Below are 26,336 nucleotides of genomic sequence, written 5' to 3'. Positions count from 1 at the left end.
AAAAATATTTAAATATAGATGATAATATAATAGAGGAGTAACATCTATAGATACAATATCACATATAAAAATTAATTGTTATTAATCAAATATTTTAATATAGTAATATTTAATGTTGTTTTTTGAAGATGAAGATTAAAGTATGATATTGTTTTAGTATATTTTTAAATGCCTTAACTAAAATAAAATTTTCCTTAAATTTTTACCTTAATAAAAATATTTAAATGAATGAAATATTGATTAAAAATAATAAATAAAAAAATAAATTTAATAAAAATTTTAATTTTACCTTCCAAGCTACGCCCGTCCAACCACATAAAAGCGTTATTGCCACGTTGGCATCTTGTTTTGTTCCTCTCACCGGGCCCACCGATTGGCCTCCCACCCACGTTATATAATTTTACGTTTTCTAAAGACTCCGTTGTCAGTGATTCGTTTGCCAACTCGATTCGATAATAATTTACGACTCCGCACCAAATCCACAGCAGCAACGGCAACTGAATGGGACGGTCCTTTGGAAATAACTCGAGTCGTCCTGCCCGCTCCGACCCCAGCCAGTGCCAGAGAGAGGACCATCGAAGTCACTTCGATCAATGACATCACGATACGACAAATAAACGACTAGTACGAATGATGTGACGTCGGCGCGACACGTATTCGAATACGGGAGGGCGAGGGCCTTGAGTCCTGCACTGCACGCGACACCGGATCTCCCCATACGATTGTAAAAGGCGATCGCCATGTGGCTCTGCTGCTTGGACTCGGCCAGGATCCTAATATATCGGTCTCACGTGGGGTCGTCCATTTTTTAACGAGTAACTCGTATTGCCTAACGCGTATTGGCTCCTTAGAGATCAAGGATTCAATTTCCTGTCCTGTGTGAGAGAGCAAATCCTAGGGCGCTTAGTAATGATGGCAATTATCGTAGTTATATGTAATCGTAGGGGTATCATTGGCAATATACGCCTTTTCTCTATGGGATGGGACGGCATATGTAACTCATATTAAAATGGCTTTGCCCTTCAAGACCGAGGCAGAGGCCGAATAGGTCACAAAGAAAGGGTAGTCGCCGGAGATGTGCCCGACCATGAAGAAGACGAAAAACACCGCCTCCGAGGACACCGACGGTGTCGCGAATAATACGGTTACAGCCGAGGCCGTGGTGGAGGATCCCCGCTATGACTGGCGGCGTGAGGCGATCGAGGGAGGCTCCCTTCGTCATGTTGACCTCCACAAGGGCGTCAATGGATGGGCCTCTCCTCCTGGGGATTTCTTCCAACTTCGTGGCCCCAACTACTTCTCCCGCCACCAGAAATGCCCTTCCGGCGATTGGCTTCTCCGACCAGCCGGCGTCGACTGGCTCCGCTCCGTCAACCGCCTTGATAACGTCCTCGGCCGCCAGGACAACCGCATCGCCACCGCTCTCCGTGGTGCCCACGCCCTCGGCCTCTCCCGCAAGGCTTTCCTTGTCGCGGTTAATCTTCAGATCCCCGGTCGTGAATGCCACTCCGCCGTATTCTACTATGCCTCCGAGGACCCGATCCCGCCCGGATCCCTCTTGTACCGCTTCATCCACGGGGACGACGCGTTCAGGAACGCGCGGTTCAAGATCGTGAACCGAATCGTGAAGGGCCCGTGGATCGTGAAGAGGGCCGTCGGGAATCACGCCGCATGCCTCCTGGGGAAGGCGCTCAGTTGCAACTATCACCGCGGGGAGAACTATCTCGAGATCGATGTCGACATCGGCAGCTCTGCCATTGCCAATGCCATTCTTCACATCGCTCTCGGTTGCGTCACGGCGGTGACAATCGACATGGGCTTCCTCGTGGAAGCGCAAGAGGAGGAGGAGCTGCCGGAGAGACTTATTGGGGCCGTTCGGGTGGCGCAAATGGAGATGTGCTCGGCCAGATACGTGGAGACCAGACACAAGGCGTCAGAGGTCGGAAAGGGAGGATTTTGGGCACCGGCAAAGGTCAACGACCTGCACCACCAACCGGATAGGAGTTTGGAAGCGAAATCATCGAGGCCAAGTGAGGGAGTGGACGGTTAGGGCATTCTTCTCTGCACTTAGTGGAAAGGTGCGAACTTATGCTGTTCGATATTGATTAGCCCTGCTATTTAGTCATTGTTGATAATAATCTGCCACTTGTGAGATAGGGATGCTGGAATACGTTTCATGTCGCTTCCTCATCTCTTCATTAATAGGGGCAAAAAATCAATCGAGTTGTATGAATTTTGCTTCATGGAATTTATCTTGGTAAATTACTGTTACATTGAGTTTGTCGGTGATTACTCACCACCAGCTTATTGATTATTTTTACGGTTATTACTTGGTTATAATTGCTCTGGTTGATTTCTGCCAGTGATTTCTACCATTACATGTTGAGTTATTGAGATCTTCTTTGCATCCTTGGGGCTATGTTTCTTTTCTTTATTTTGGAACTGAAATTTTACTTTATGATTCCGAGAGATTACGCCAGTTGCAACTAGTAAATTGCACAAATATAGAGACACAGGCGATACATCTAATGGTATTTTTTGTTAAAAGAAAAAAGCAATTGTAATATCTGAGATTTGAACAACTCACTGTTGGACCTTATGTTTATTTTGATTGAATAACTCAGTATGCAGCTCAGGGAATAATGTTTTGGAAAATGATTTACATAAGCAATTAATTGAATAGCAGCATGAATAGGTTATTTAGTGAGTAGATCAGTGTGCACTAATTTCTCAGATGAATGAGATTAATATCCAAAACTATTCAAATAATATAGCAAGCAGTGAGAATTGGTTTGGTCTAGCTTGTTTGAATGAGGCCATGAGCTTGTACAAAAGTGTAGTCTATGGGTGCGAATGCATAAATGCTAACTCGACTATATCTAAATCTCATGCAATCCAGTTTTGCTGAGGAGATTAGGTTTGTCAAATCTCAATTTTGACTATAGCTTAGACCAATCAAAGGTTGGATTTTATTGAGATTCAATTAGAGCCCAACTAAATTAAAAAATATTTATGTAGTCGTACAGTCAAACAATTGTATAACTAGCCAATTGAAATAATCAATATACTGCATAACCTAACGACAACGATAGAGTAGGGACACTCCTTTGCTTGCTCTCTGTGTGTGTGTACAAGTGTCAAACGGCATTGCATCTTTTGACACTGTTCAGTCCCAATAGGCAGGGGGCTAAATGAAAAAGGGTCACATTCTATGAATTTATGCTTTTTACCCTTTGGGAGCCACCTTCATCAGTATATAAGAGATCCTTTCTCTTCACTATTAATTCACTCAATTTTCTAGTTGTGATTTCTTCAATTGAGTCTTTCTTTTCCCCTTCTCTCTGAGAGTACAAAGCATTAAAAGTTCACATTGACTCAGTTTAATTTGGAGTATCTGATTGTTGATAAACAATAAGCACCTAACTGGAGCAATATGATTTTATCGCCCTTATATTACCTGAAAGAGTGTGTGACTTAAAAAGCTAACCAAAAGGGTGCCTCACTGATCACTAGTCGGGAGTCGTCACCGGCTTCACCATATTGATGATTTTGCCAAACGGAGTCATTAACAAGCACTCTCTAAGCAACAAAATGCACCACACTTTCTACACAACATAATGCACCATCCAGCAAGCATTCTCTACACAAAATAATACACATTATTTAGTCCTGTCATTTTGTTTATTAATTCTTTACCATTTACATTTTCCCCAAATCGTTGAGCTTATTTAATCGTTTTTCAAACCTGTATAGTACATAATGGTTGATTTAAGTAATGCAAAGACAAAGGAATCAAATCAATTTTGAATTTTAAATTAAATCTTTGGCAATTATTCATTTTCAGTATCATGTAGTTTGGTACTCTTTTTTTTTTTCTTTGGTAGGTGTATTCTTAAATTTGTTAGCAATTTAACTGTATTTCTTTGGTAGGAGTTTAATGCTGTAATTATTGCAATATTCGTTTGCTGGTTTGTTTAATATGGAATATATAAAAGTTGTGTCATAAATACATAATATTCGACATTAATAATATATTGATTATGACACCAATCTTGTATTATGCAGAAAACTCATACAGATTATAGATTGATTAATTTGTCAAGGATTCAGTACAATTTTCTGTTTACAGCAGTTGTATGGTTTAAGGACATAAATAAATCCTACAGCGAGTTATTTTCATTATATTGTAGATTCCAATACATCCCATTATCTAATTTACTATGACTTTCACGCAAAGAGAAAGCTAGCTATCACAGAGTCTTAATACTTGAGATCATGTACAATCGAAGTACAACATTAGGAGAGAGGTCTAGGCTAACTTTGCTCAAAAGGATGTATTTCCTTCCTTCCATTATAGTTAAGTGGCACACTGCCATTCGCCTGCGAATAGCTTTTAATATGTTAGCATTTATTTCTATTAAAAATCATTATTTGTTGTGCCTTTACTGAGAATCTTGCTGGCTAGATTTGCAATTATTTTGAGTGCGCTTCTGTTTGGAGAAGTTTTTCTTTTAACTTTTAACTTTTAACTTTTAACTACCATGTTAACCACTCTTCACACTAAACAGTAAAGATGTTTCTCTGAGAATTGGTTTTAAATGCAAACATTAAGCACCACTTTTAAGTTCCTGTGCTCCAATGCATGCATCTTGATCTGCAGGTTTTTGGTGTCATGCCATTCCATTTCTGTGTTTATTATTTCTTCTAACTGTAAATTGTACGCTTCATTTCAAAATCGCTCTTGGTGGAGTACATCAATTATTACTCTTTCTGTGAGCTGTTTTGTGGTCCCTCAATATGTTTGTTTTAGTGCATGGAGGATCGGATGGGGAATTTTATTACATGTTTCAGCAACCTGGTAATTGTAAAATACTAGTCTTGCAGTATTTATCTAGCAGTAACGGTCCACCTAACTTGAAATTAAGAACATATAAATCTGAAATAAATTCTTTTCCCAGTGGGTTTGAACAAATGCTGTGCCAGTTTGGCACAACTGCTTTCTGACCAGGTTTTAGATAAGCTGACAGCAAATTTGAACTCATAACTGAGCTGGAAAAGAAAGGAAGATGCTTCTGATAAACAACTGCACGCAGCTTGGTAGTCAGGTTGTATTTATGGTCCTTGATACCTAATTTTTCCCTTCTAATATGAACAAGGAACAAGTCAAATCATTTTTGTTTAACTATCATAAGATTATCTTCTCTGTATATTAGTTCATAAAATTGCTTGCATTTGTTGGATGATTTTTTTCATTAAATCTGAAATGATGTGGACTGTTAACTAAGTTTCAGTTTCGTATTGTTCTAGGTGGTGATGACTGGATTGGGAAGAGAGTTGGTTGGTCTGGGAAAAAAACGCCCAATGCCCTTGCATATATTACAATTTACAGAGCTACATTAATAGTGTCTGTCAGTACACATCATCTGAATGGACAAAACTTAAGGACAACAAACAAGAAGCCATCAACATTTTCTAATTTGAATTCGACAAGGTACCTCTTTTTTTACTATTCTGCAAGGCTTTTACTGCCATGCAAAACTGCTATTAATAATGAATCCCTGCAAAACTTTGCATAAAAAATAAATTTGATTCATGTAAAGAGCAATATTTGTGTTATGTTAAGCATGTGAAATTGCAAATAATAAAAAATCGTTCTATTATGTTTTGATCCATTCCAGGCTCTCGTTTATTTTGTTTGATCAGCATGTCATGCTCACTTCATTCGTCAGTACCTTTCTTGGTCCAGCACCTCTGAATCATTCACGTCATTCAACCAATCCCACTTGTTTAAGCCCGACCACTTTATATTTTGACTAAATCTTTTGGCCCGTCCACTTTATTTACTTTGCCTTGTTTAAATATTTATATTAGGCTACTTTGACTTGTTAATTTGGCTGGCAAGTATGTGTTATCTTCAGTATGTTTGGTTCACAATTTCATTTCCTTGATACTCGAGATATATTGGAATTATCATATAAATTACTTTCTACAACACAAGAACATGTATGCAAGAAATTGTACAATCTTAGTCACTAAGTTTTCCTACTTATTTGACCTACACGAGTTGCCTAGCCCACTTGATCCATAGTCATTAGACTCACTTCTCCAAATTTGATAATGCTTAGTTGTCCGCGGGCATAGGAAAGCAAGTCATTTGGATAGATCATTATGAGAGCCTTCCGATTTATTCTGATGGTCAATGAAAAATTTTCATAGGATCGGATCGGATCGGTCATTTCAGAATTAGTAGATTCAAAAAATTAAATATCTAATGTCAATTATAAAAAATAAATAAATAATGCTTAGTTGTTCAACTCGTCTAGCATAAAACATCTTCTATGCTACTAGAAGATCCAACTTGCTTGACTTGTCCCACTTATTCTTCGAGCACACCTTATTATGTTGTCTAAATATTCTATCAAAGGTCTGCTTTTTAAAAAATATCAAAGTCAATGCATGTTTACCACATATATTAGAGTTGAATGCGTGAGTGGGAAAATTGGCCCAAATATATTCTATTCTTTTTTAAAAAAATGCTCATGCTATGAAATTACAACGAACTGTATCTTAATCGATATTTTTTAACCAGGTAAAGAAAATGATTATTTTGTTAAAATTCATCAAAGGTAATTTATGTGAATTTATATTCTTTCGGATAAAGACAGCAAAATGCCTATATTTCATTCGTAAATTTTTCGAAATGCTAGTGATCGTTAAGGTCATTAAAATTGTTTCATATTTATTAACCCCTGTTCGTTAAGGTAATTTATGTGAATCTCCATTGACGAAGACCTACCTCTTCTCCAATTGTGGCTCCCTACATGTTCCATATTTTTACAAACACGTAGATTTCGAACTGCAGCACATTTAAGTCGCCTGGAAAAGTCTGCCAAGCTCTCATGTGCACTACTGACGGTCCTCTTCACTGCACCCTGTAGCTACTTGATCCCAACTTAATATCCAATCAATTAACAAACAAATGAGCTACTTGATGCAGCTCTCATGTTAAAATTAACTTCTAACAAGTACTGCAGAATGATACTGTGGAACTTCAAGTATTGTAGGATTCCTGAGTATCTCAGTTGAATATTGTATAGTTTATATCTGAATCAATATAATTTCAGAAGTGATGAAATTGGTGTGTAGGAAAATCTGAAACTGAAAGATATAATTATCCTCAAGCACAAAAACGAGCTCTCTTCAGTCAATCCTTCCATGCGCAAACAAAAAAAGAGAGAGGAAGTGAAAGATCTACAAGCAGGTCAATATGCACCGTTATCTCATTAATCTTCTTGATCTTTGATCAAATATTATGATCGTGAGATCTCCTCTATTTAGTCCTTCACCTGTTATGCAACGGATTTGAGCCGGTCGGCACGAGCCGCTTGTCGTCGTCGACCAGGCTCTCGCTCTTCTCCGCGGCCGGCGTCCTATACCCGCCGCCGCCAAGGCCGTGCCGGAGGATGGCGGCGACGTCGGCATAAGCCAGCCCGTGCGCCGGCAGTGGTAGCCGACGCCCTGCGTGATGGCGGCGCCCACTGTGCTTCCTGCCGCGGCAAGAACCAGCGACGACGAACAAGATTAAGCATGCGACCAACGCGGCCCGTGCGCATCTCCTCTTCATGCCTCCCGTGTACTTCTCGGCTAACAAATAAGGAAGAAGAAGGAAGGGTGGCGATAACAAAGATTTTATACCAGAGACACAGAGCATCTACAATGTCGTACACTGCAGACCGCAGAGAAGAGTAGACCATATATAAACACCAGGCAAGAAATGAGCAAAAAGTTAACAGGAGATGATCGCCAAGAGGAGGAAGAAGAATGGGAAGGGAGAGGAATTGAGGCACAGGGGCGCGTGACAGAAGATGAAGAGGAGCGGGCCACAGTGGATCGAGGTCACTTAGATCTCCCATTAATCCCGTGGCTTCCCGAGAAATGACCCTCTATTTTAGGAAAATTAGTTGCCATTCTCTAATCTGTAGCACTGTAAAAGTAGATGAGCAATTGACCTCTGCAGCTTGTGTCGTAATGTCATGCATTGAGTACGATAGTGTTCTTTGGGACCTTCTGAAGTCTCATGCAAAAACTTCACTGAGGCAGAACAAAATAATTTCCCATAGAAAAAACAGGACAAAGACTATTAATATCTGACACGATCAATCTAATCATCATCTAGCATAAGCACAAAGATGAATTATTAGAGATATAATACATTTGGTATAGTAAGAAAAGAAAAGATAAATCTATTCGAGATCTAAGACAAGAAATATTACAAAAAAAAAGGAACTAAAAACATGAATTATTTGAGACAATGAAAACCACAAGCTAGCATATTCTTGCTATCATACCCCTGAAAAATACATTTGGTATAGCAATTAGTCCACAACCATGAGTTAAAGGGGGAAGGTGTTTTTCAAAGCTAAGGTAGTATTGAGTAGGGAGGACAGAAAACAAAAGAACATACACAATAATACTATGAAACAAAACTAAATCCATTTAGTAGCTACTTAGTTTTGACATTTGGTTCTTCCAAATCCTGAACCATAAACAAATTTTCAATGAAGAATCAAAATGACAATTTGCACTCCAATGAATCAAGCTCCAAGGTGTCGAATAATTTGCTCAGCAACTCTTAATGCCACAGCTTAGTACAGAAGCCGCCGGTTGGCACCTGTGGTGGTTTCTTGCCGCAGCTGATTGTTTCAGAGAAAGTGTCCACCAACTGCCCTGCGAGGCTAGCTGGGTCATCAATCAGAGTATTGACATAAACAGTGACTACTCTTCTCTCCTGGGGTGTGGCCCTTAAGCTAAACCAAGTAAGAAACTTCACCCTAAAATTGGTCTGAATGTAGCCGTCACATTCCAGCCACCTGACAACTTTCACACAGTACTCATAGGACCCTTCAAGTGTTCCATCCTTTGTACATATCTCAACGAATTTCTCCCTTCCTCTTTTTGTTGGCATTGTCTCTGGATTCACTGATGAATTCAAAAGTATATTGCCGGTCGGTTTCAATTTGCTACCTCTCCCAGAAACTTCCTTGCTGTTTTCCAGCCTGATAGGAGTAACAGGTAGAGTTTGATCTGGACGTTCAAATGGAACAATAGCCATCTCATTTGCATTCAGCACATTTGATGTGTTATCTAATTTAGGGAGCTCAGATACCTGGATATTCTCCACTGAGTTAATGGAGCCCTTATGGAACTCAGTTTGAACTGTTGAGTTCATCTCATCTTCTAAAGCAGAACCTGAGTGACCGGGCGTTTCCTCAGGTTCAACATCTTGTAATCGTCTAGCGATGCTGTCAAATTCAGTATTTTGGTTGATTGTATCTCTGTCGACATGGTCCGAAAGTTTCTCTGAGTCATGCATCTCAGTCTTCTCAAAATAGTGAAAGCAACTTTCTGGTGACTTGTTGAGGTCAGTAAATGTGGTGCCATTATTATGGGATTCGTCTCCCTCTGATGGGTTAGATATGCTGCTGCTGTTTGTTTTGGGGCTTTGGCAATTTGATTTCGGCACATTTATCATTGGAGCAAAGCTTACTGGATCATCAGTCGAGATGGCATCAGTCGTTATTCCGAGTTCCCATGTGCCCAGCTCACTCAGGTTGCTGAAGGCTACTACCTTAAACATGTAATGCGTACCCGGAGTTAATTCTGTTACTAAAAAACTTCTCAATGGCATAAGCACAGTCAAGGTTGGTTCTTTAGGATATTCCTTCATCTCAGCTCTTCGGTGCCATAAGGAGCAACCAGCCATCTCTTGTGATAATGTCGAACCATCTTCAAACTTTAATGCCAAAGTAACTGAAGTTGGGGATGAGGTTTCAAAGTTGATGAAGCTAGAGGATGTCAAACTTGCTTCAGCTAATACAACCACAAAGAAGTGGATAATTAAATTGAAACAAATTGCATCAGACATTTAGAAAACTTAAGGATAATATAAGCTCACCTAGAATCTTACCTTCAACTTGAGACCCATTACAAACAGTGGCAGAGCATAGAGAATCTAATGAATTGATAGCAAAAGCACACATTCCCTGGACTTCAGTGCCAACAGAAAGTCTATTGACAATTCCTCGTGCCATGCTCTGTAAACCATCAATAGGCCCAACTTCAGCCTCCAGCTTTTTCATTGCTGAGTCGACTATCCCATGCAAACTCTGGTACTTCCGAGTTGAGCAAAGAATCTTATGACATAGAGAAATCCGGTAACACAATACATCCACTCGTCGTGCATCTTTGGCAATCATGAGCTGTTTTTTCCAGCTCCTGAAATAACAGGAAAAGGTGTTGAGACAGCCAAGTTTACACCAACTACTCTAGTTCTCAAAACTGCATGCTATAAGCATTATCATAGCAATGACATACTGAATCAATCAGATAGCAAACAGAATTGTGAGATTATGGAACTAGGATCTATTCAGATTATGAAAATACTTGATCATCCAAAGAGTTAGATGACAAATTATAAAGATGACTAATCTCATGAATCTACGGACTAGTTTCAAAACTCAAATCAAATAAGTCATGCAAGTTCGTGACTTTGCTCAATTTACAATTAATGAATCAGCTTGAGTAAGAATAATGAAAGAATCTATTGACAATAAGGGTTAAAATGACTTCTCAAAACTCAGTGGATATGAACGATCCTTGAAAGCACTAAATCGTGTGTTCTCCTAAAAAAAAAGCTGCAATGATGAAAATTCAACTTTGTTGGAGAGTTTGAGAACTATTTATGCCATCCATATTGATTTCAAATAATAATGCTTTAGGTTAAGAGGTTTAATTTTTTTGTACTAGCCTAAAAAGTTGCACAGGCCCATGTCAACCCAAACTGTCTTTTACTAAGTTTGGATGTTGGTGCCATCCAGACAATGAATGAAATGTTTCATTTGTTTGTTCTAATCCAACAAGAATTTCAGAGTAGCTTTTCTGTGTGTCCCAACTCTCTATGACTAGAACTGATATTACAAAACTAGGAACAAAAAGATGATTCAGGTGGACTCAGACTACAACATCATGAGCCATGAGTCCAAGCTAAAAAGGGTAGGCTATAGAGACCTTATCGAGATTATCACAAATAAAGTAGAACCCAAATTTGTCAACCTAACTAAGAATGCTCAACTTGTTTCTTTTTTTTTCTTGTGGATATATCAACTCGTTCAATTTCACCAGAAAACAAATAACTGATAATTTGAATCAACTTCTGTCTTTTGAATCGCTAAATTCTCTAGCAATTCATGAATTCTGTCTAATGATATATCTTTGGAATTGATACTTGAAAGGCATTCGAGATTTGCAGAGCAAATGAAGTAAGAAAATGAATGCTACACATATCATTTGCAAACGTTCAAATCAGATAAGGGTGGAATGTCAATGTCTTGGTTATTTTAATTGCAAAAATGTTGCAATAAGCAATAAGATATATTAAATTATGAGCCTATCACAACATTAGTTAACAGCATGAGGAAGACATTACTCAAGTAAGTCGTTGACTTTTCCGCAATGTGTGCAGTAATAGCTACCATCCAAACTTGGAGAGATCCCACTACTCATAATACCAGCTCTTTCATTCTTCAGTGCACACTCAAGATGGCATGACAAACCGCATGAATTACCTTGCGAGAAAGTTTCTGAGCTACAGCACAACCAAAGACTAGGGTCCTTATTGTCATCATACTTGTGGCAGATACAGCACGAACAACGCTTACAAAACGCATCCTCAAGGTTCATTGTAGCTCTGCAAGCTAGATTCTGACAGTATCTTGAGTTACCGATGCCTTCATTCCCTCCATTTGTGACAACACATAGACGCAAGGGGTGATCATTCTTTCTTTGTCTTTTTTGCAGAGGTTGAGGGAGAGGAGAAGCTGGGTTAGGAGTTGACTTCGTGGCTTCTCCAGCCTTTTTCTCCGAGACAATTTTAAAAAGGTACTCAATCATCTTCTGTTTTGTTAATCCTGTGTACTTCCTTTCTTTTCCTATTTCAGCACAAAGTATCTCCAATAGGTCCCTCCTGCTCCAAGTTTGTAGTTTCTCAGGAGCACTGGCTGGCCACTTGGACAATTCATGGACGAGTTCTCTCTTCTCGTCGATACTCAACTTGCGACATTTAGATGGGTCGAGTACAAATCCTGAAGTGACAAAAACATGAGCAAAAACCACAAACTAAATTGCAGTATCTGTGCCATAAAGTCTCCAACTAGTTCGTGTTTATTCTTCAATCGCTAGACAACATGCAGACTCCGATGAAAACGAATCCGGATGGGGCTAAAAGAATCAGGAATCAGGTTCTTTTGCCTATCTCACATATAGAATATTTTGTCTAAGAAAGAAAACATCGCGAAATCAAATGAAAACATTTCTCGCAATGTCCAGAAACGCAGTGACAGAATAATTGGTTTCAAGACTAGCAGAGAAGAAAAAACAAGCAAACTGCAAGAAACCCTCTACGAGCAATCTTATCGACACCATATGGAAGAAAACCTTACGAGAACTATGAGAAGATACCCACAGAATCCAAATTAGCGAACTAAGGAGCGAAGATTGGACGACAGATCAAGAAACCAGCTCAAAAAAATCCGATTTTTATGGAACCAAATCAGCCTACGCAATGAGAAGGAAGAGGAACATACCGGAGAAAGGCGGATCCATGGCGTCTAGATCTCAGCTCCCCGTCGTCCTCACCCTTAGCATGAGGCGGCCCCTTTCGCCTCCACTGCGACGAGCACGCCGACGCCAACCGAAAGGGCGACGAGAGTAACCCCCTTCATCAAAGAAGAGAAATAAAAAGGCGAATATCCATCAATTTTCGCACACCGCATCGATTCCTACACACAAATATTAAAACAGAGCAGGTACGATTACCGAGAAGGGAATCCACGGCCTACAGACCCAATCGTCGTCTGGCGCCTGCTCCTCCCCCGCCAAGCTCCAATCTTTACGTCACCACGAAAGCGAGACGCAGGGGCATGGGCGCGCTGTGATCTCCATGGCATTAAATCGAGGGCAGGTGCAGTCCCAATGGCCAATTGAATTGGGGAGGGCGAGTCGCACGCAAAATTAATGTGAAGGGATGGCGACGATAAAGTCAGAGCAGCAGGTCGAAAAGCGAAAAGGCCATTGTTCTCGTGCCCTCCCAGCCCTTTCCGTTCGATGGGACCTGAGTTTTTCTACGTCGGATTGGAGAGAGAGAATAGAAAAAAAGCAAAAGAAGGGAAAAGTGGAAGAGAGGAAGAAAGTGGATTGGTGTTACTTTTGCAAAAGATACGTTGTGCATCTTGTGCCCTCGCCCTGGATCTTAATTCGATCTTTATCCCGTCCCTCTCCTCCCACTCTCTCAACAAAATTCCAAGCTCTCATCTCTTCCATGAACTCTCACGCAGTCCTCACGTACCTGCATTGCATGAAAAAAAAACATCTATTGAAAATCTTTGCTTATGAATTGTGCCTGATCCATTATGAATTCCTCATTCCTCAGTATGCAAACAAAAATACTGCGCCAGACACTTTCACTAAAGCTGTCTGATGAGTTGCACCCTGCTTTTTACAATCAAGATCCGGCTATTCCGGTATCTGCATGCATCACTTTGGTGATATAAACAGGTGGTAGACTTCGCATGCATGCATGTATCGATAAGCTAACAAGAAGATTACTTTTCTCAGCTCAAGCGAAAAGAAAATAACCAACAGTGGGAGCTGTTCATTCTTCTTTTGATTTGGTCATGGATATTTGTTTCATCCATGGGTTTGATTAGGAAGGGGCTCATGCATGCAGATTTGGTCGAATTAGACTAGTGGAGAGGATAAGGATTCTCGTATAAACTAGAAACTGACAGACTGACAGCTATATATACCGGTGCATTCATATTCCTCCTTTATCATGTGCATTTAATCAAATAGTCTTAAACTCTTCTCCAAATATCTAAGCAGTACATGGTTTTCAATGACTTCACGGATCTTTTTTAAAAAACCAAAAAAATAAAAACATATCTTGAGGTTTACTTTAACTTGGAAGATGGAAAATGAACGAGGAGGAAGGAGAATGTTGCACGTAACAATGAACCAAAGGGAAATTAAGCACAATCGACTGAAATCAAGAACCTCGCGTTCGAATGTTGCTGTAGTTTCTTGGTTTAAGAAACATATTTATTGCCTTTAATTATTTGTCTGCAAGACAATGCACTACAACTCATTATCCAGTGTCACAAATTTTAAAAATGGAAAATATAATAAAAGGGAAAGTGACATTAGATCAGAGTTTGGTGGGGGCAGTTAAGTTTGAGATCAGAATGAATTATGTATTTATAGTCAAAAGAAAGTTTGGCGGGGGCTACGAATTAGTGTCGATATATGTTATTGACCAAGAAATTCACACTCTGTTTCACTCTCTATGCGCAACGATCCTGCATTGTGTGTATGGAAGACGCATGCAGAGAGGGTTAAGCGATTCATAAAAGAGGTTTTTGCTGGCAGTTGCATGCACGTAATCTGACTTTATGTATGGAAGAAGCAGAGAGGGTTAAGCAATTCATTAAAGTTTTGTTCACTCGGAGTGACGAGAAGAACTGATATTTGTACAGATAGTAAATGACAAAAATGAGGTGTCCTCTTACAAGAAACGTAACCCATACCGTTACTCTACTGTATACATACACAAACTAAATTTCTCATGATCTTCTCTTGATCTGTTTCCACACCTCCCTTCTTATATGGAACTAGGAATGTATATGGAACTTGGATGCCCTTTTGTAGGAGGGTTGAGGAATGTATATGGAACTTGGATGCCCTTTTGTAGGAGGGTTGAGGAATGTATATGGAACTTGGATGCCCTTTTGTAGGAGGGTTGAGGAATGTATGCATCAATGAGGAAGATGAAGAAGAAGAGGTGTCCTTTCATTTTCTCAACGTCTAACATATTTCATTTGTCCAAATTAATCCATAAAGGACATCTAATCACAAAGATCAAGAATATTCAATTCACATGTTAGGAAAAATGATTCATGCGACAGTAAATACAATGAGCAATTATTGATATGGAAGTTGTTACACTTAGCTATTTATAGAACGAATTCGAGATATTAATATCTTGTCTTATCCTAAATTTAATCATTTATATCATTATGAATATTTTTAATGTCTCATAATGACTATTATATCGAGAGCATATTTAACATTTTCAATCAATATAATTATTCATAATTACATTTTATGTACATAACAGAAATTATAATCGGTACCAATGAATAAATGCCAAAGATGTAAATCAATCTTAATATTCCTTTTTAGCTAAAATATATTCATTTTAATCAGTCATTTTCCTAATTATACTTCATAGACCGAATCATTCAAAACTCGTAGGAAACATGCTAAAGTAACAAACACCGATCAAAACTTCAAGTAGATAGCTAAATAGTCACTTAGGGTAAGATTGAGATTAACTTATAATCTCAAAGGTCTCATATAGTAGAGAAGTAGAGATTCATTCTCCTACTACCCTTATTGTCGTCATAACACATGTGGTATGAATTACATGCTAGTATGCTACGATATTTTTTTCTTTACCAAAAACAGTGTATGATTTTTTCAAAATTTAACATCGTACAAATTTTGATTTAGACATACCTAATGTGTAATCCTGAGTTTAACATATGAATTCCAATTTGATCTTAAGCCGATTCATTAAATGGTGAATTTATTTACTCCAATTATTATATAAATAATCTCATCTTGACACAATTATCAAGACGACCTTAACTTATGAGTATGTCTCTATTCATAGCTACATAAGTTGTTCCATAGGTAATAGTGTTACCTCTATTTACACTTAATAAATAGTGTTAATCATCAGGATAGGGCTTCTAGACAAGAAGCTATGAGAAAGATAATGACAGCCACCATGCAAGAGGGTACTCCTGTAAGGGATAATATCCTAAACATGATGGCTTATCTGAACGAAATACAGATCCTTGGAGGAGAAATTGATGGGGAAACCCAGATCGATATGATCCTCCAAACCCTACTTAGAAGTTTTGAGCAGTTCCGCCTGAACTATAATATGAATAAAAGGATTTATTCATTAGGGGAACTACTGACAGAACTTCAAGCAGCAGAAGGGTTATTTCGTCACAATGCTCAAATTCACTATGTTGAAAATGGTTCTACTTCTAAACCGAAAGGTAAGAAGAAGAAGAAACAAAATGGTTCAGCAAAGAAAGTGAATAAATCTCAGAGTACGGGATTTAAAACTGGAATGAAGAAGCCGAAGGGCAAGTGCTTCATCTGCAAGCAGGCAAAGGCGGACTGTCCTCGTAAGAACCAAAACAAAGGTATATCTCATACTCTAGTTGTTGAAACATGTTTAGCGGTGTTATCTACCACCACCTGGTGTGTAGATACGGGAGCCATTGATCATGTCTGCAATTCCTTGCAGGGGTTCCAGAAACCCGACGACTATCTGAAGGAGAGATTATCGTCTACGGGCAATGCTACTAAGGTGGCAGTGTTGCGATGGGAGACGTCTACTTATCTTTTAGTAGAAATAGAAATTTGGTTTTAAGAAATTGTCTTTATGTACCCAGTTTTAGAAAGAATTTAATTTCGGTTTCCAAACTGTTTTTAGATGGATATTCAGTTTCTTTCAATAATGATGTAGTTATTAAAAGAAATAAAGTGATTATCTGTTACGGTGCATTAGTTGGCAATTTGTATATTTTAAATCCAAATTCTTCCACAAAGCAAAACATGGAAATTTATAATTCATCTTCTAATTCTAATAAGAGAAAAGAACCTTGAAATGAATCAAGCATATCTTTGGCATCTAAGGCTTGGTCATATTAACTTAAGTAGGATTCAGAGGCTTATAGCTGATGGACTTTAAGTTCATTAGAGTTGGAAAATTTTCCAACTTGTGAATCTTGCTTAGAAGGTAAAATGACCAAGAGGCCGTTCAAGGCGAAGGGGTATAGAGCCAAAGAAGTGTTAGAGTTGGTGCACTCGGATTTATGTGGTCCTATGGCTGGCCAGGCGAGAGGAGGATTTGAATATTTTGTGTCGTTCATAGACGATTATTCCAGATATGGATACATTTACCTAATGCGCCATAGTCCGAGTGCTTTGATAAGTTCAAAGAATACAAGGCGATGTGGAGAAGCGACTAGGTAAAGTATCAAGACACTACTGTCGGATCGTGGTGGCGAATACCTCTTAGGAGAGTTTAGGAATTACTTATCGAGGCTAGGATTCAATCCCAATTATCCACACTGGAACACCAACAGAATGGTGTGGCGAGCGAAGGAATAGGACTCTTATGGAGATGGTTAGATCAATGATGAGTTATTCGAATTACCAAATTCGTTTGGGGATATGCTATGGAAACAACAGTATACGTTCTTAGTACCTTCTAAATCGGTTTCTTCTACTCCCATAGAATTATGGAATGGGCGAAAACCAGTCTAAGACATATTCGGATATGGGGTAGTCCGACACATGTCTTGAAACCAGATCTTGATAAGTTAGAATCTCGTACTGAAGTTCGCGTGTTTGTAGGATATCCCAAAGGAACGAAGGTGGTTTATTTTATAGTCCTAAAGACCGAAGGTCATTGTTAGCACCAATGCCCGCTTTTAGAAGAGGACTATATAATGGATCACAAGCCCAGTAAAATTGTTTTAGAAGAACTTAGAGAGGACATGTCTACTTCACTACGGACAAGATGAAGTACCACAAGAGACGCAACACGTGTCACACATGATACACAACCAGACGGTGCCTCGTCGTAGTGGGAGGGTTGTAATGCACTGAAAGATTCATGTTTTGGGAGAGTCTTGGACTTGATCCCGTAAACATGAACCTGATCCCCGATCATATAATGAAGCACTCCAAGATATAGATCGGCATCTTGGCAAAAGGCAATGAATTAAATAGAGTCCATGTACTCTAATAAGGTCAGGGAGCTTGTAGAACCACCGATGGTGTAAAAGCCGTTGGATGCAAGTGGATCTACAAAGGAAAAGAGGACAGACGGAAGGTAGAAACCTTCAAAGCTAGGCTTGTTGCGAAAGGGTACACTCGGAAAGAGGGAATCGATTATGAGAAACCTTTTCACGGTAGCCATGCTTAAGTCTATCCGGATACTCTTATCCATTCTTGCTCATATGGATTATGAGATTTGGCAAATGGATGTCAAGACAGCTTTCCTTAATGGAAGTCTTGAAGAGAACATCCATATGAAGCAACCGAAGGATTTATTGAAAAGGCAAAGAGCATCTAGTATGCAAGCTCAATCGGTCCATTTATGGACTAAAGCAAGCTTCAAGGTCTTGGAACATCCGGTTTAATGAAGTAATCCAGTCATATGGATTTATTCAAAGTCCGGATGAGTCTTGTGTATATAAGAAGTGTAACGGAAACGTGGTGGTATTTCTTGTACTATACGTAGATGATATTTTGTTAGTTGGCAACAATGTCAAGGTATTATCAGACGTAAGGGTATGGTTGTCCAAACAATTTGATATGAAGGACTTAGGAGAATGTGCACATATTCTTGGGATCAAAGTTATAAGGGATCGCAAGAAAAGAATGTTATGTCTATCCCAAGCTTCATATATAGATACAATCCTTGCTCGTTTTAGCATGCAAGACTCAAGAAAGGTTTCTTACCTTTTAGACATGGAGTAGCTCTATCTAAAGAGATGTCTCCAAAGACATCAAAAGAGATAGAGGACATGAAAGCGGTTCCTTATGCTTGGTAGGAAGCCTAATGTATGCAATGCTATGTACGAGACCGATATCTTTTGGTAGGCATGGTCAGATATCGAGTAACCTAGACAAGGACATTGGACTGCGGTAAAGCATATATTAAAGTACACGAGAAGGACTAGGGATTATATGCTAGTTTACCAAGCAGATGATTTGCTCCCTGTGGGTTACACGGATTTCCAATCAGATAGGGATAACAGGAAGTCTACATCAGGCTATGTGTTTACTTTAGGAGGTGGAGCCATTTCATGGAGGAGTGTTAACGAAATGCGTTTCGGACTCAACCATGGAAGCTGAGTATGTAGCAGCAGCCTCTGGCTGGCAGACTTTCTAAGAAACTTAGATGTGATTCGTGTGAACCTGATCATCATTATAATAACCGGCTATAAACCAAGAACCATACTATAGCAACGGAGAACAGTATCTCGTATGATCGACCGACGTGATAAGGTAGGACGAAGTTTCTTCGTGCATCTTGGAGTGAGTGGAGCTACCAATCCTTGCAATTTGACTAGCTTTAGGGTTGAATGAATCATATGGTGAGAGCTAGTCATTAGAATGGGAAGATTGTTGGAGTGTATCTTGAGAGCCTAAGCTTTGTAAACATTCATTATGAATAAAGAATCACATTTGGTCAATTTATATACATTTGTTTGTAGTTGTTCATTTAATTTATATTGTAGATAACATAGTATGTGGTGTCACATACAGAAGATGATGTTATCAGTACCTTATAAATTATAAACAGTAGCTCACGACCAAAATGGAAAGGAACAAACCATTAGAAAGTCGTAGTGTAATTAGGTATTAGTTTATCTTGACTATATAATTACACTAGTACACTCAGAGTGTATTGAGTAGGACCATTTGAGGTCGTTCCTTTTATACTGACTTTATAAAGGAACAAAGACCTTAGTTATTATGGAAGTGTGTGCTCTTAATCCTAATATAATAACAAGCACATATGTTTGATATTTATTTCTTTAATTTATCAATGGGTGAGATTTAGTTCGATGAATCAATAAACCCGATAAATTGGGAAATGGTATCACTCATAGTGTGTGTTGTTGATTATAGAAGGAAACTGTGTCCTAGTGATACTAGGTTGATAATGTCCTCAAGAGGAGCTCATAAAGATTGTCATGTTAAACCCTGCAGGTGGACTTAGTCCGACATGACAATAAGGTTGAGTGGTACTACTCTTGGATTTAGATATTAATTAAATGAGTTGTCAGTAACTCACTTAATTAGTGGACATTCGATATCTTAAACACAGGGAGACTAACACACTCATAATAAGAAGGAGCCCAAAAATGTAATTTGGGATTGGTGCGGTAGTTCAATGATAGTTCTCTAGTGGAATGAATTATCATTGATAAAATTAAGTTGTGTGTTCGGGGCGAACACGGGATGCTTAATTTTATCGGGAGACCAAAACCAATTCCTCCTCTCGGTCCCTATCGTAGCCTCTTATTTATAGAGTATTATACCCACCTATACCCACCTTCTACACCCACCCAAAGGGGGCCGGCCAAGCTAGCTTGGGAATCAAGCTAGGGCCGGCCTAGGTATGATTTTGGGTGGCCGGCCCTAGCTTGAACCCAAGCTAGTAGGGCCGGCCAAATAAAATTAAAAAAGAATTTTAATTTTAATTTTTATTATTATGTGGAAGATATATTTTAAAGAGAATTAAAATTAAAATATCTCTTATAAAAATCTACAAAAGATTAAAGAAAGAGATTAGATCTCTTTCCTTATTTATAGATTGGAGAGATGTTTTATTTTCTCTTTAAAATTATTCACATGTTAATAAAATTAAAATTATAGATATTTCCTTTTATTAACCATGAAGAGATTTTAAAGAGAAATTTTATTTTTTAAAATTTCCGGAAACAAATTAGGAAGTTTTAATTGTTGATTGAAACTTGTCCTATTTGCCTTCCAATGATGTGGCCGGCCATCACAAATTAATTGGGGAAATTTTATTTTATTTCTCTCAATTAAATCATGACAAGGAAATTAAGGAAAATTTATTTCCTAATTTGCCTAGGCCAAGGAATATAAAAGAAGGGGTGAGGGTGCCTTCACAAGACATAAGATCTATTATTCCTCTCCCTCTTTTGCTCCTTGGTGTGGCCGGCCATCATCTCCTTCTCTTCCTCTTGTGGTGGCCGAACCTCTCCCTCTCCCTTGGAGTTCTTGTGGTGGCCGGATACTACTCGGAGAAGAAGAAGAAGAAGGAGAGAAAGCTAGCATCTCTTGGAGCTTGGTTAGTATTTTGTTTTTCCTCCTTGGTGAAGTTTCCCTTTGTGGGCCGAACCTTGCTTGGAGGAGAAGAAGGTGGTTGGTGGTTTCTCATCTTGGAAGATCGTTGCCCACACAACGTCTGAGGTTAGAAGAGGAATACGGTAGAAGATCAAGAGGTTTTTCTACAAGGTATAACTAGTAATTTCTATTTCCGCATCATGCTAGTTATTTATGGAAATAATACCAAATACAAGAGGCTTACGTTCTAGTATTTCGAATATGATTTTTCGAAGTTGTGTTCTTTTGTTTCTTTCTTTTCCTTGTGATTTGATTGTTCTCTTTGGTTAACCTAAAGTTATTTTAGGAAATTAAATATTAGCTTTCTATTAAAGGTTTTGTCTAGTCGGTGGTGGTTGCTCCCATATCCAAGAAAGCCATGTGCCTCGCCACGTCAGTACTGGGAACCTTTTATGGAAATTGATATTTAATGGAATTAATAACTTAAGGAGACTTGGGTCGAACGTGTTAAGTTCCGCAGGAGATCCAAGTCAAAACCTAAAAGAACAAATAGATTAAGTTTTGGATCAAACGTGTTAAGTTCCGCAGGAGATCCAAAATTTAATTTAAAAGAACACATGGTAGCTAGGAAAAGGTTCAGACCTTTGTACAAAATTTTTGTACAGTGGAACCTATAGGCTTTCCGAGTAGCAACCAACACCTCTGCTAGTACATTTTCCCTTTACCTTTATCTGCAGTATAAGGAAAGTAGAATCTGTAAGCTTAAAGCTTAGTAAGAAACCAACTACCTCACTAAAACATGCAACGATGCAAACATGCTTTTAAAGAATGCTATTTGAAAACATGTACTGGCATGGCACACTCTGGTTGCAAGCATAAATTGAAATAACTGAACATGTAAGCTGAAGCATGGCATAGCAGGCTAATCACATAGAACAATAATAGAGAACTAAGCTAACTGAAGCTAACCTGAAGCTGAAATCAAACTCAACTAACATAACTGATTTTATGAGTTTTGAAAACTAATAGCATAGTAGATCAAAATAATAATCATGTGCTGTTGGGCCCGGCAACTGTACTTACTGTGCGCGCATTCCTAACTAAACCCGGGTTTGCAAGTCCCGAATTTAGTAGGGTTTACTAGGTTATCTGAACCTAGGGACGACTGTGGGAGTCCAACCGAATGGATATCTAATCCGGTACAGTGCCAACTGAAAAGTAAAATACTGAATATAGCTAAACTGTTCTAAATTGCTGTTTCTAGGTTATCTGGACCTAGAGCTAGGTTGTCTGAACCCAGAGGCGACTGTGGGAGCCCACCCATTAGACCGTAGTCCCATATAAGCTAGAATAAACTGATTTACTGATTTAGATGCTTTTAATGCATTCAACTGAGCTGTTAAAATGCCTAGTTTGCATTTTTACTTAACTAGTTATTTTATCGAACACTTAGTGTGCCCCAACTCTCCTCTCTATTAGGGAGACCACTTCTAGGCACCCGACAACGTCTAGAAACCCCCACTGAAGAGGGATTACGTGTCCGACCCATCTAGAAGTGCTCACTAAATCCCTAAACCTGCGAGGAGGGTCAATTTCACGCTATGCGTCGATAAAAATCTGCATATAGCTAAACTAATGCGTAGAAAACCCAAACGGAGCTACTTATACTGCAGGTGAGGGGTTTCTTACCTCGTACGCTAATTTCCTTACAATTCTATTTGCTAGAATTCCGATGGAGACGACTTCTCGACGATCTTCTCGCGTCTAAGCGTTCCCCTCGCAAAGGAGAGCGTCCTCGTGCCGGAGTTATCGCCGGAAGATGTCCTTGGGGCCCTAGGGAGAGAACCCTAGGTCTTCCTTGTGGTTGGCGCCGAGAGAAGGAGGAGAGGAAGGGGTCGGCGGAAACTAGGGTGAGGAAGGAGATAGGTCACGTTAAAAAAATAATCTCCTCACTTAATAATTTTCCTATTTATATTTAGGAATTAATTCGCCCAACTCCAATATAAATTTAATTGAATCCCTTTCCTTTCAGCACGACCCTGCTGGGTTCACCGGTTACTAAGACTAACTAAAAGTTATCGGATCCGAGGGGTTCCGGGTTCGATTCCCGCCTAAGCTATTTTGCGGTTCTAATTATTTTTGCTGCTTCCGCTACTCGGAAAATTCCGGAAAAATATCTAAAAATCCCAGAAAAATCATAGAATATTTATAATGCAGTTTCGAGAATTTTTCGAGCGTTACAACTCATTAGGACTTCTCAATTGCCTGATTTCACCTACAAGATTGTCCCACTGTCTGACTTCACTCACCAGGACTTTCCAACTACTTAACTTCACTCACCAAAACTTTTCCACTGCCTAGCTTCACTTACCAAGACTTTTCAACTGTTTGACTTCACTTATCAGGACTTTCCAGCTGTCTGGCTTCACTCACCAAGACTTTTCAATTGTTTGACTTCACTCACTAGGACTTTCTAATTGCCTGACTTCATTCACCATGACTTTCTATCTGTCTGGCTTCATTCACTAGGACTTTCTTCACTGCCCGACTTTACTCACCAAGACTTCTCATACCAAATGTCTGGTCCTTCATGGCTCAGTTGATTTTTCTTCTTCTGCCAACCATCCTGTTGGTCTTGCCCTTGTCTAACCTCAAGTTAGAACTTTCTTAGTTAAGTATCTAGTCAACCTTGGCTTACTTGACTACTCTCTCATATCAAATTGGTCAACCTTTGACCAGTGAAGAATTACACCAATAATCTTCTAAATGGATAATTGCACCTATAATTTTCATATATTGTGAAATATTAAAACTTAAGCTTGAGTCAAATTGGTCAACTTTGACCCAGGGACAATTGCACAAACAAAATACACATGACCAAAATGTGTGAAGTTATCAATAAATACACTGAAATAAGAACTTCCATTTCTAGCCTTCACATTCATTCGACCATAAATATCAAAATGAATTAATTGCAATGGTAATTTAGCCCTAATAGTCTTACCAAATGATTTCCTAGCTACTTTTCTTTGCAAGACAATGATCACATATAGATAGTTAACTTTAGCATGAGTGACGAGTAGACCCTCTTTAGCTAATTTATTCATTTGTTCTTATCTTATATGCCCTAGTCTAGCATGTCAAACTTCATCATTAATATCAGCATCACTAGTAAGAACAATGTTTGAAAAATAATCATTATTTACATAATTATTATTTGGTTATACATCAAGAACCATGAAACCATTTGTTACATAATTATACCCAATTAACATAGAGCTAATCCGAAGTTCCACACAATGACTGTAAAAGTTTAACAATAACCTAAATCAAGGACACTAGTAACAGAAATCAGATTCCATCGAATCTCAGGAGCATACAGGACATCATTTAGAAAGAAGGTATGCCCACCGTGTAGGTTGAGTTTGCAAGTGTTAATTCCTTTGACTTCAGTCCTTGTATTGTTTCCCTCATACATCCATTTGTTATCAGTTGGTACTCGATGATATTGATGTATGTAGTTCGATCACGAGCTACATGATTCGTTGCTCCTGAATCTACAATCCACAAAGGATAAGAATTAGTTAACAACACCAAACTAGCAACATAATACTCATGGAAAGAAGATAAACATGGATCTATCTTTTTCGGCTCAGTGCATTCCCGAGCAAAGAGGCTCTTCTTGCCACAATTATAGCAAGTTAGCTTACTTTGAGGTTTCTTTCTATACTACTTTCCTTTCTTCTTGATTGAGCCTTGCCTAGTAGCAGCACCATCTTCTTTTCCCTTTCCCTTTCCTTTCTTGAACATCTTTTCTTATTCTTGGATCCAGAACCTTCAGCTACAAAAACTTGTCCAGAGGGCACACAAACTCGATGTATGATAAATCTCAAGTTAAGTGTTATAATTGTGATAAATTTGAGCATTATGCTAAAGATGTAGATCGCCCAAGAATAAATATATGAAAGAGCAAACTATATGGAAGAAAGAAAAGAAAAAGATGATACTCTGCTACTAGCATATAAAGATAATGAAAGAGGCGAAAATACAATGTGGTATTGTTGGAGTGTATACTAAAAGCCTAGCTTTTGGTATAAACATTTATCTAGAAATAAGAATCACATTGGTCAAATGTCTACATTTATGATAAATGTAGTTGTTCAATTAATTTATATTGTAGATGACATGGTGTGTGGTGTCACACACAGAAGATCATGTTATCAGTACCTTATAAATTATAAACAGTAGCTCACGACCATGATGGAAAGGAACAAACCATTGGAAGGTCGTAGTGTAATTAGGTATTAGTTTATCTTGACTATATAATTACACTAGTACACTCAGAGTGTATTGAGTAGGACCATTTGAGGTCGTTTCTTTTATACTGACTTTATAAAGAAACAAAGACCTCGGTTATTATGGAAGTGTGTGCTCTTAATCCTAATGTAATAACAAGCACATATATTTGATATTTATTTCTTTAATTTATCAATGGGTGAGATTTAGTTCGTTGAATCAATAAACCCGATAAGTTGGGAAATGGTATCACTTATAGTGTGTGTTGTTGATTATAGAAGGAAACTGTGTCCTAGAGATACTAGGTTGATAATGTCCTCAAGAGGAGCTCATAAAGATTGTCATGTTAAACCCTGCAGGTGGACTTAGTTCGACATGATAATAAGGTTGAGTGGTACTACTCTTGGACTTAGATATTAATTAAATGAGTTGTCAGTAACTCACTTAATTAGTGGACATTTGATATCTTAAACACAGGGAGACTAACACACTCATAATAAGAAGGAGCCCAAAAATGTAATTTGGGATTGGTGCGGTAGTTCAATGATAGTTCTCTAGTGGAATGAATTATCATTGATAAAATTAAGTTGTGTGTTCGGGGCGAACACGGGATGCTTAATTTTATCGGGAGACCAAAACCAATTCCTCCTCTCGGTCCCTATCGTAGTCTCTTATTTATAGAGTTCTATACCCACCTATACCCACCTTCTATACCCACCCAATAGGGGGCCGACCAAGCTAGCGCTAGGGCCGGCATAGGTATGAGATTGGGTGGCCGGCCCTAGCTTGAACCCAAGCTAGTAGGGCCGGCCAAAATAAATTAAAAAAGAAATTTAATTTTAATTTTTATTATTATGTGGAAGATATATTTTAAAGAGAATTAAAATTAAAATATCTCTATTGTAAAAGATCTACAAAAGATTAAAGAAAGAGATTAGATCTCTTTCCTTATTTGTAGATTGGAGAGATGTTTTATTTTTTCTTTAAAAATTATTCACATGTTGATAAAA

At 38.6% G+C, this 26,336-nt stretch overlaps 3 protein-coding genes across 5 annotated transcripts; 1 reads left to right on the top strand and 2 right to left on the bottom strand.

The window, feature by feature from the left end:
• The first annotated feature begins 1,019 nt into the window (after positions 1 to 1,019).
• Positions 1,020 to 2,271, top strand: LOC122034547 (protein ENHANCED DISEASE RESISTANCE 2-like). Its single transcript, XM_042593843.1, has one exon. It carries the CDS (start codon positions 1,076 to 1,078, stop codon positions 2,048 to 2,050), a length of 975 nt encoding a protein of 324 aa, XP_042449777.1. The 5' UTR covers positions 1,020 to 1,075; the 3' UTR covers positions 2,051 to 2,271.
• A 4,877-nt stretch (positions 2,272 to 7,148) lies between these two features.
• Positions 7,149 to 7,915, bottom strand: LOC122035246. Its single transcript, XM_042594663.1, has one exon. The coding sequence runs from the start codon at positions 7,709 to 7,711 to the stop codon at positions 7,343 to 7,345; it is 369 nt and encodes a 122-aa protein (XP_042450597.1). The 5' UTR covers positions 7,712 to 7,915; the 3' UTR covers positions 7,149 to 7,342.
• A 561-nt stretch (positions 7,916 to 8,476) lies between these two features.
• Positions 8,477 to 13,169, bottom strand: LOC122034204 (protein VERNALIZATION INSENSITIVE 3-like). Of its 3 annotated transcripts, XM_042593347.1 has the most exons (5): positions 12,874 to 13,169; positions 12,642 to 12,773; positions 11,486 to 12,140; positions 9,956 to 10,275; positions 8,477 to 9,870 (listed from the first exon to the last, which is right to left on the bottom strand). In XM_042593347.1, exons 2-5 carry the CDS (start codon positions 12,658 to 12,660, stop codon positions 8,633 to 8,635), a joined length of 2,232 nt encoding a protein of 743 aa, XP_042449281.1. In that variant the 5' UTR covers positions 12,661 to 12,773; positions 12,874 to 13,169; the 3' UTR covers positions 8,477 to 8,632. The 3 variants fall into 3 exon arrangements, with proteins under 3 accessions (XP_042449281.1, XP_042449280.1, XP_042449282.1); XM_042593346.1 differs by lacking the exon at positions 12,874 to 13,169 and having other exon boundaries at positions 12,642 to 12,867; XM_042593348.1 differs by lacking the exon at positions 12,874 to 13,169 and having other exon boundaries at positions 9,968 to 10,275; positions 12,642 to 12,866.
• Between the last annotated feature and the right edge of the window lie 13,167 nt (positions 13,170 to 26,336).

This window comes from Zingiber officinale, chromosome 11B (assembly GCF_018446385.1).
Source record: "Zingiber officinale cultivar Zhangliang chromosome 11B, Zo_v1.1, whole genome shotgun sequence".
Classification (NCBI taxonomy): domain Eukaryota; kingdom Viridiplantae; phylum Streptophyta; class Magnoliopsida; order Zingiberales; family Zingiberaceae; genus Zingiber; species Zingiber officinale.
The sequence above is the reverse complement of the archived record's forward strand: the minus strand, read 5'-3'. Positions and strand labels throughout refer to the sequence as shown.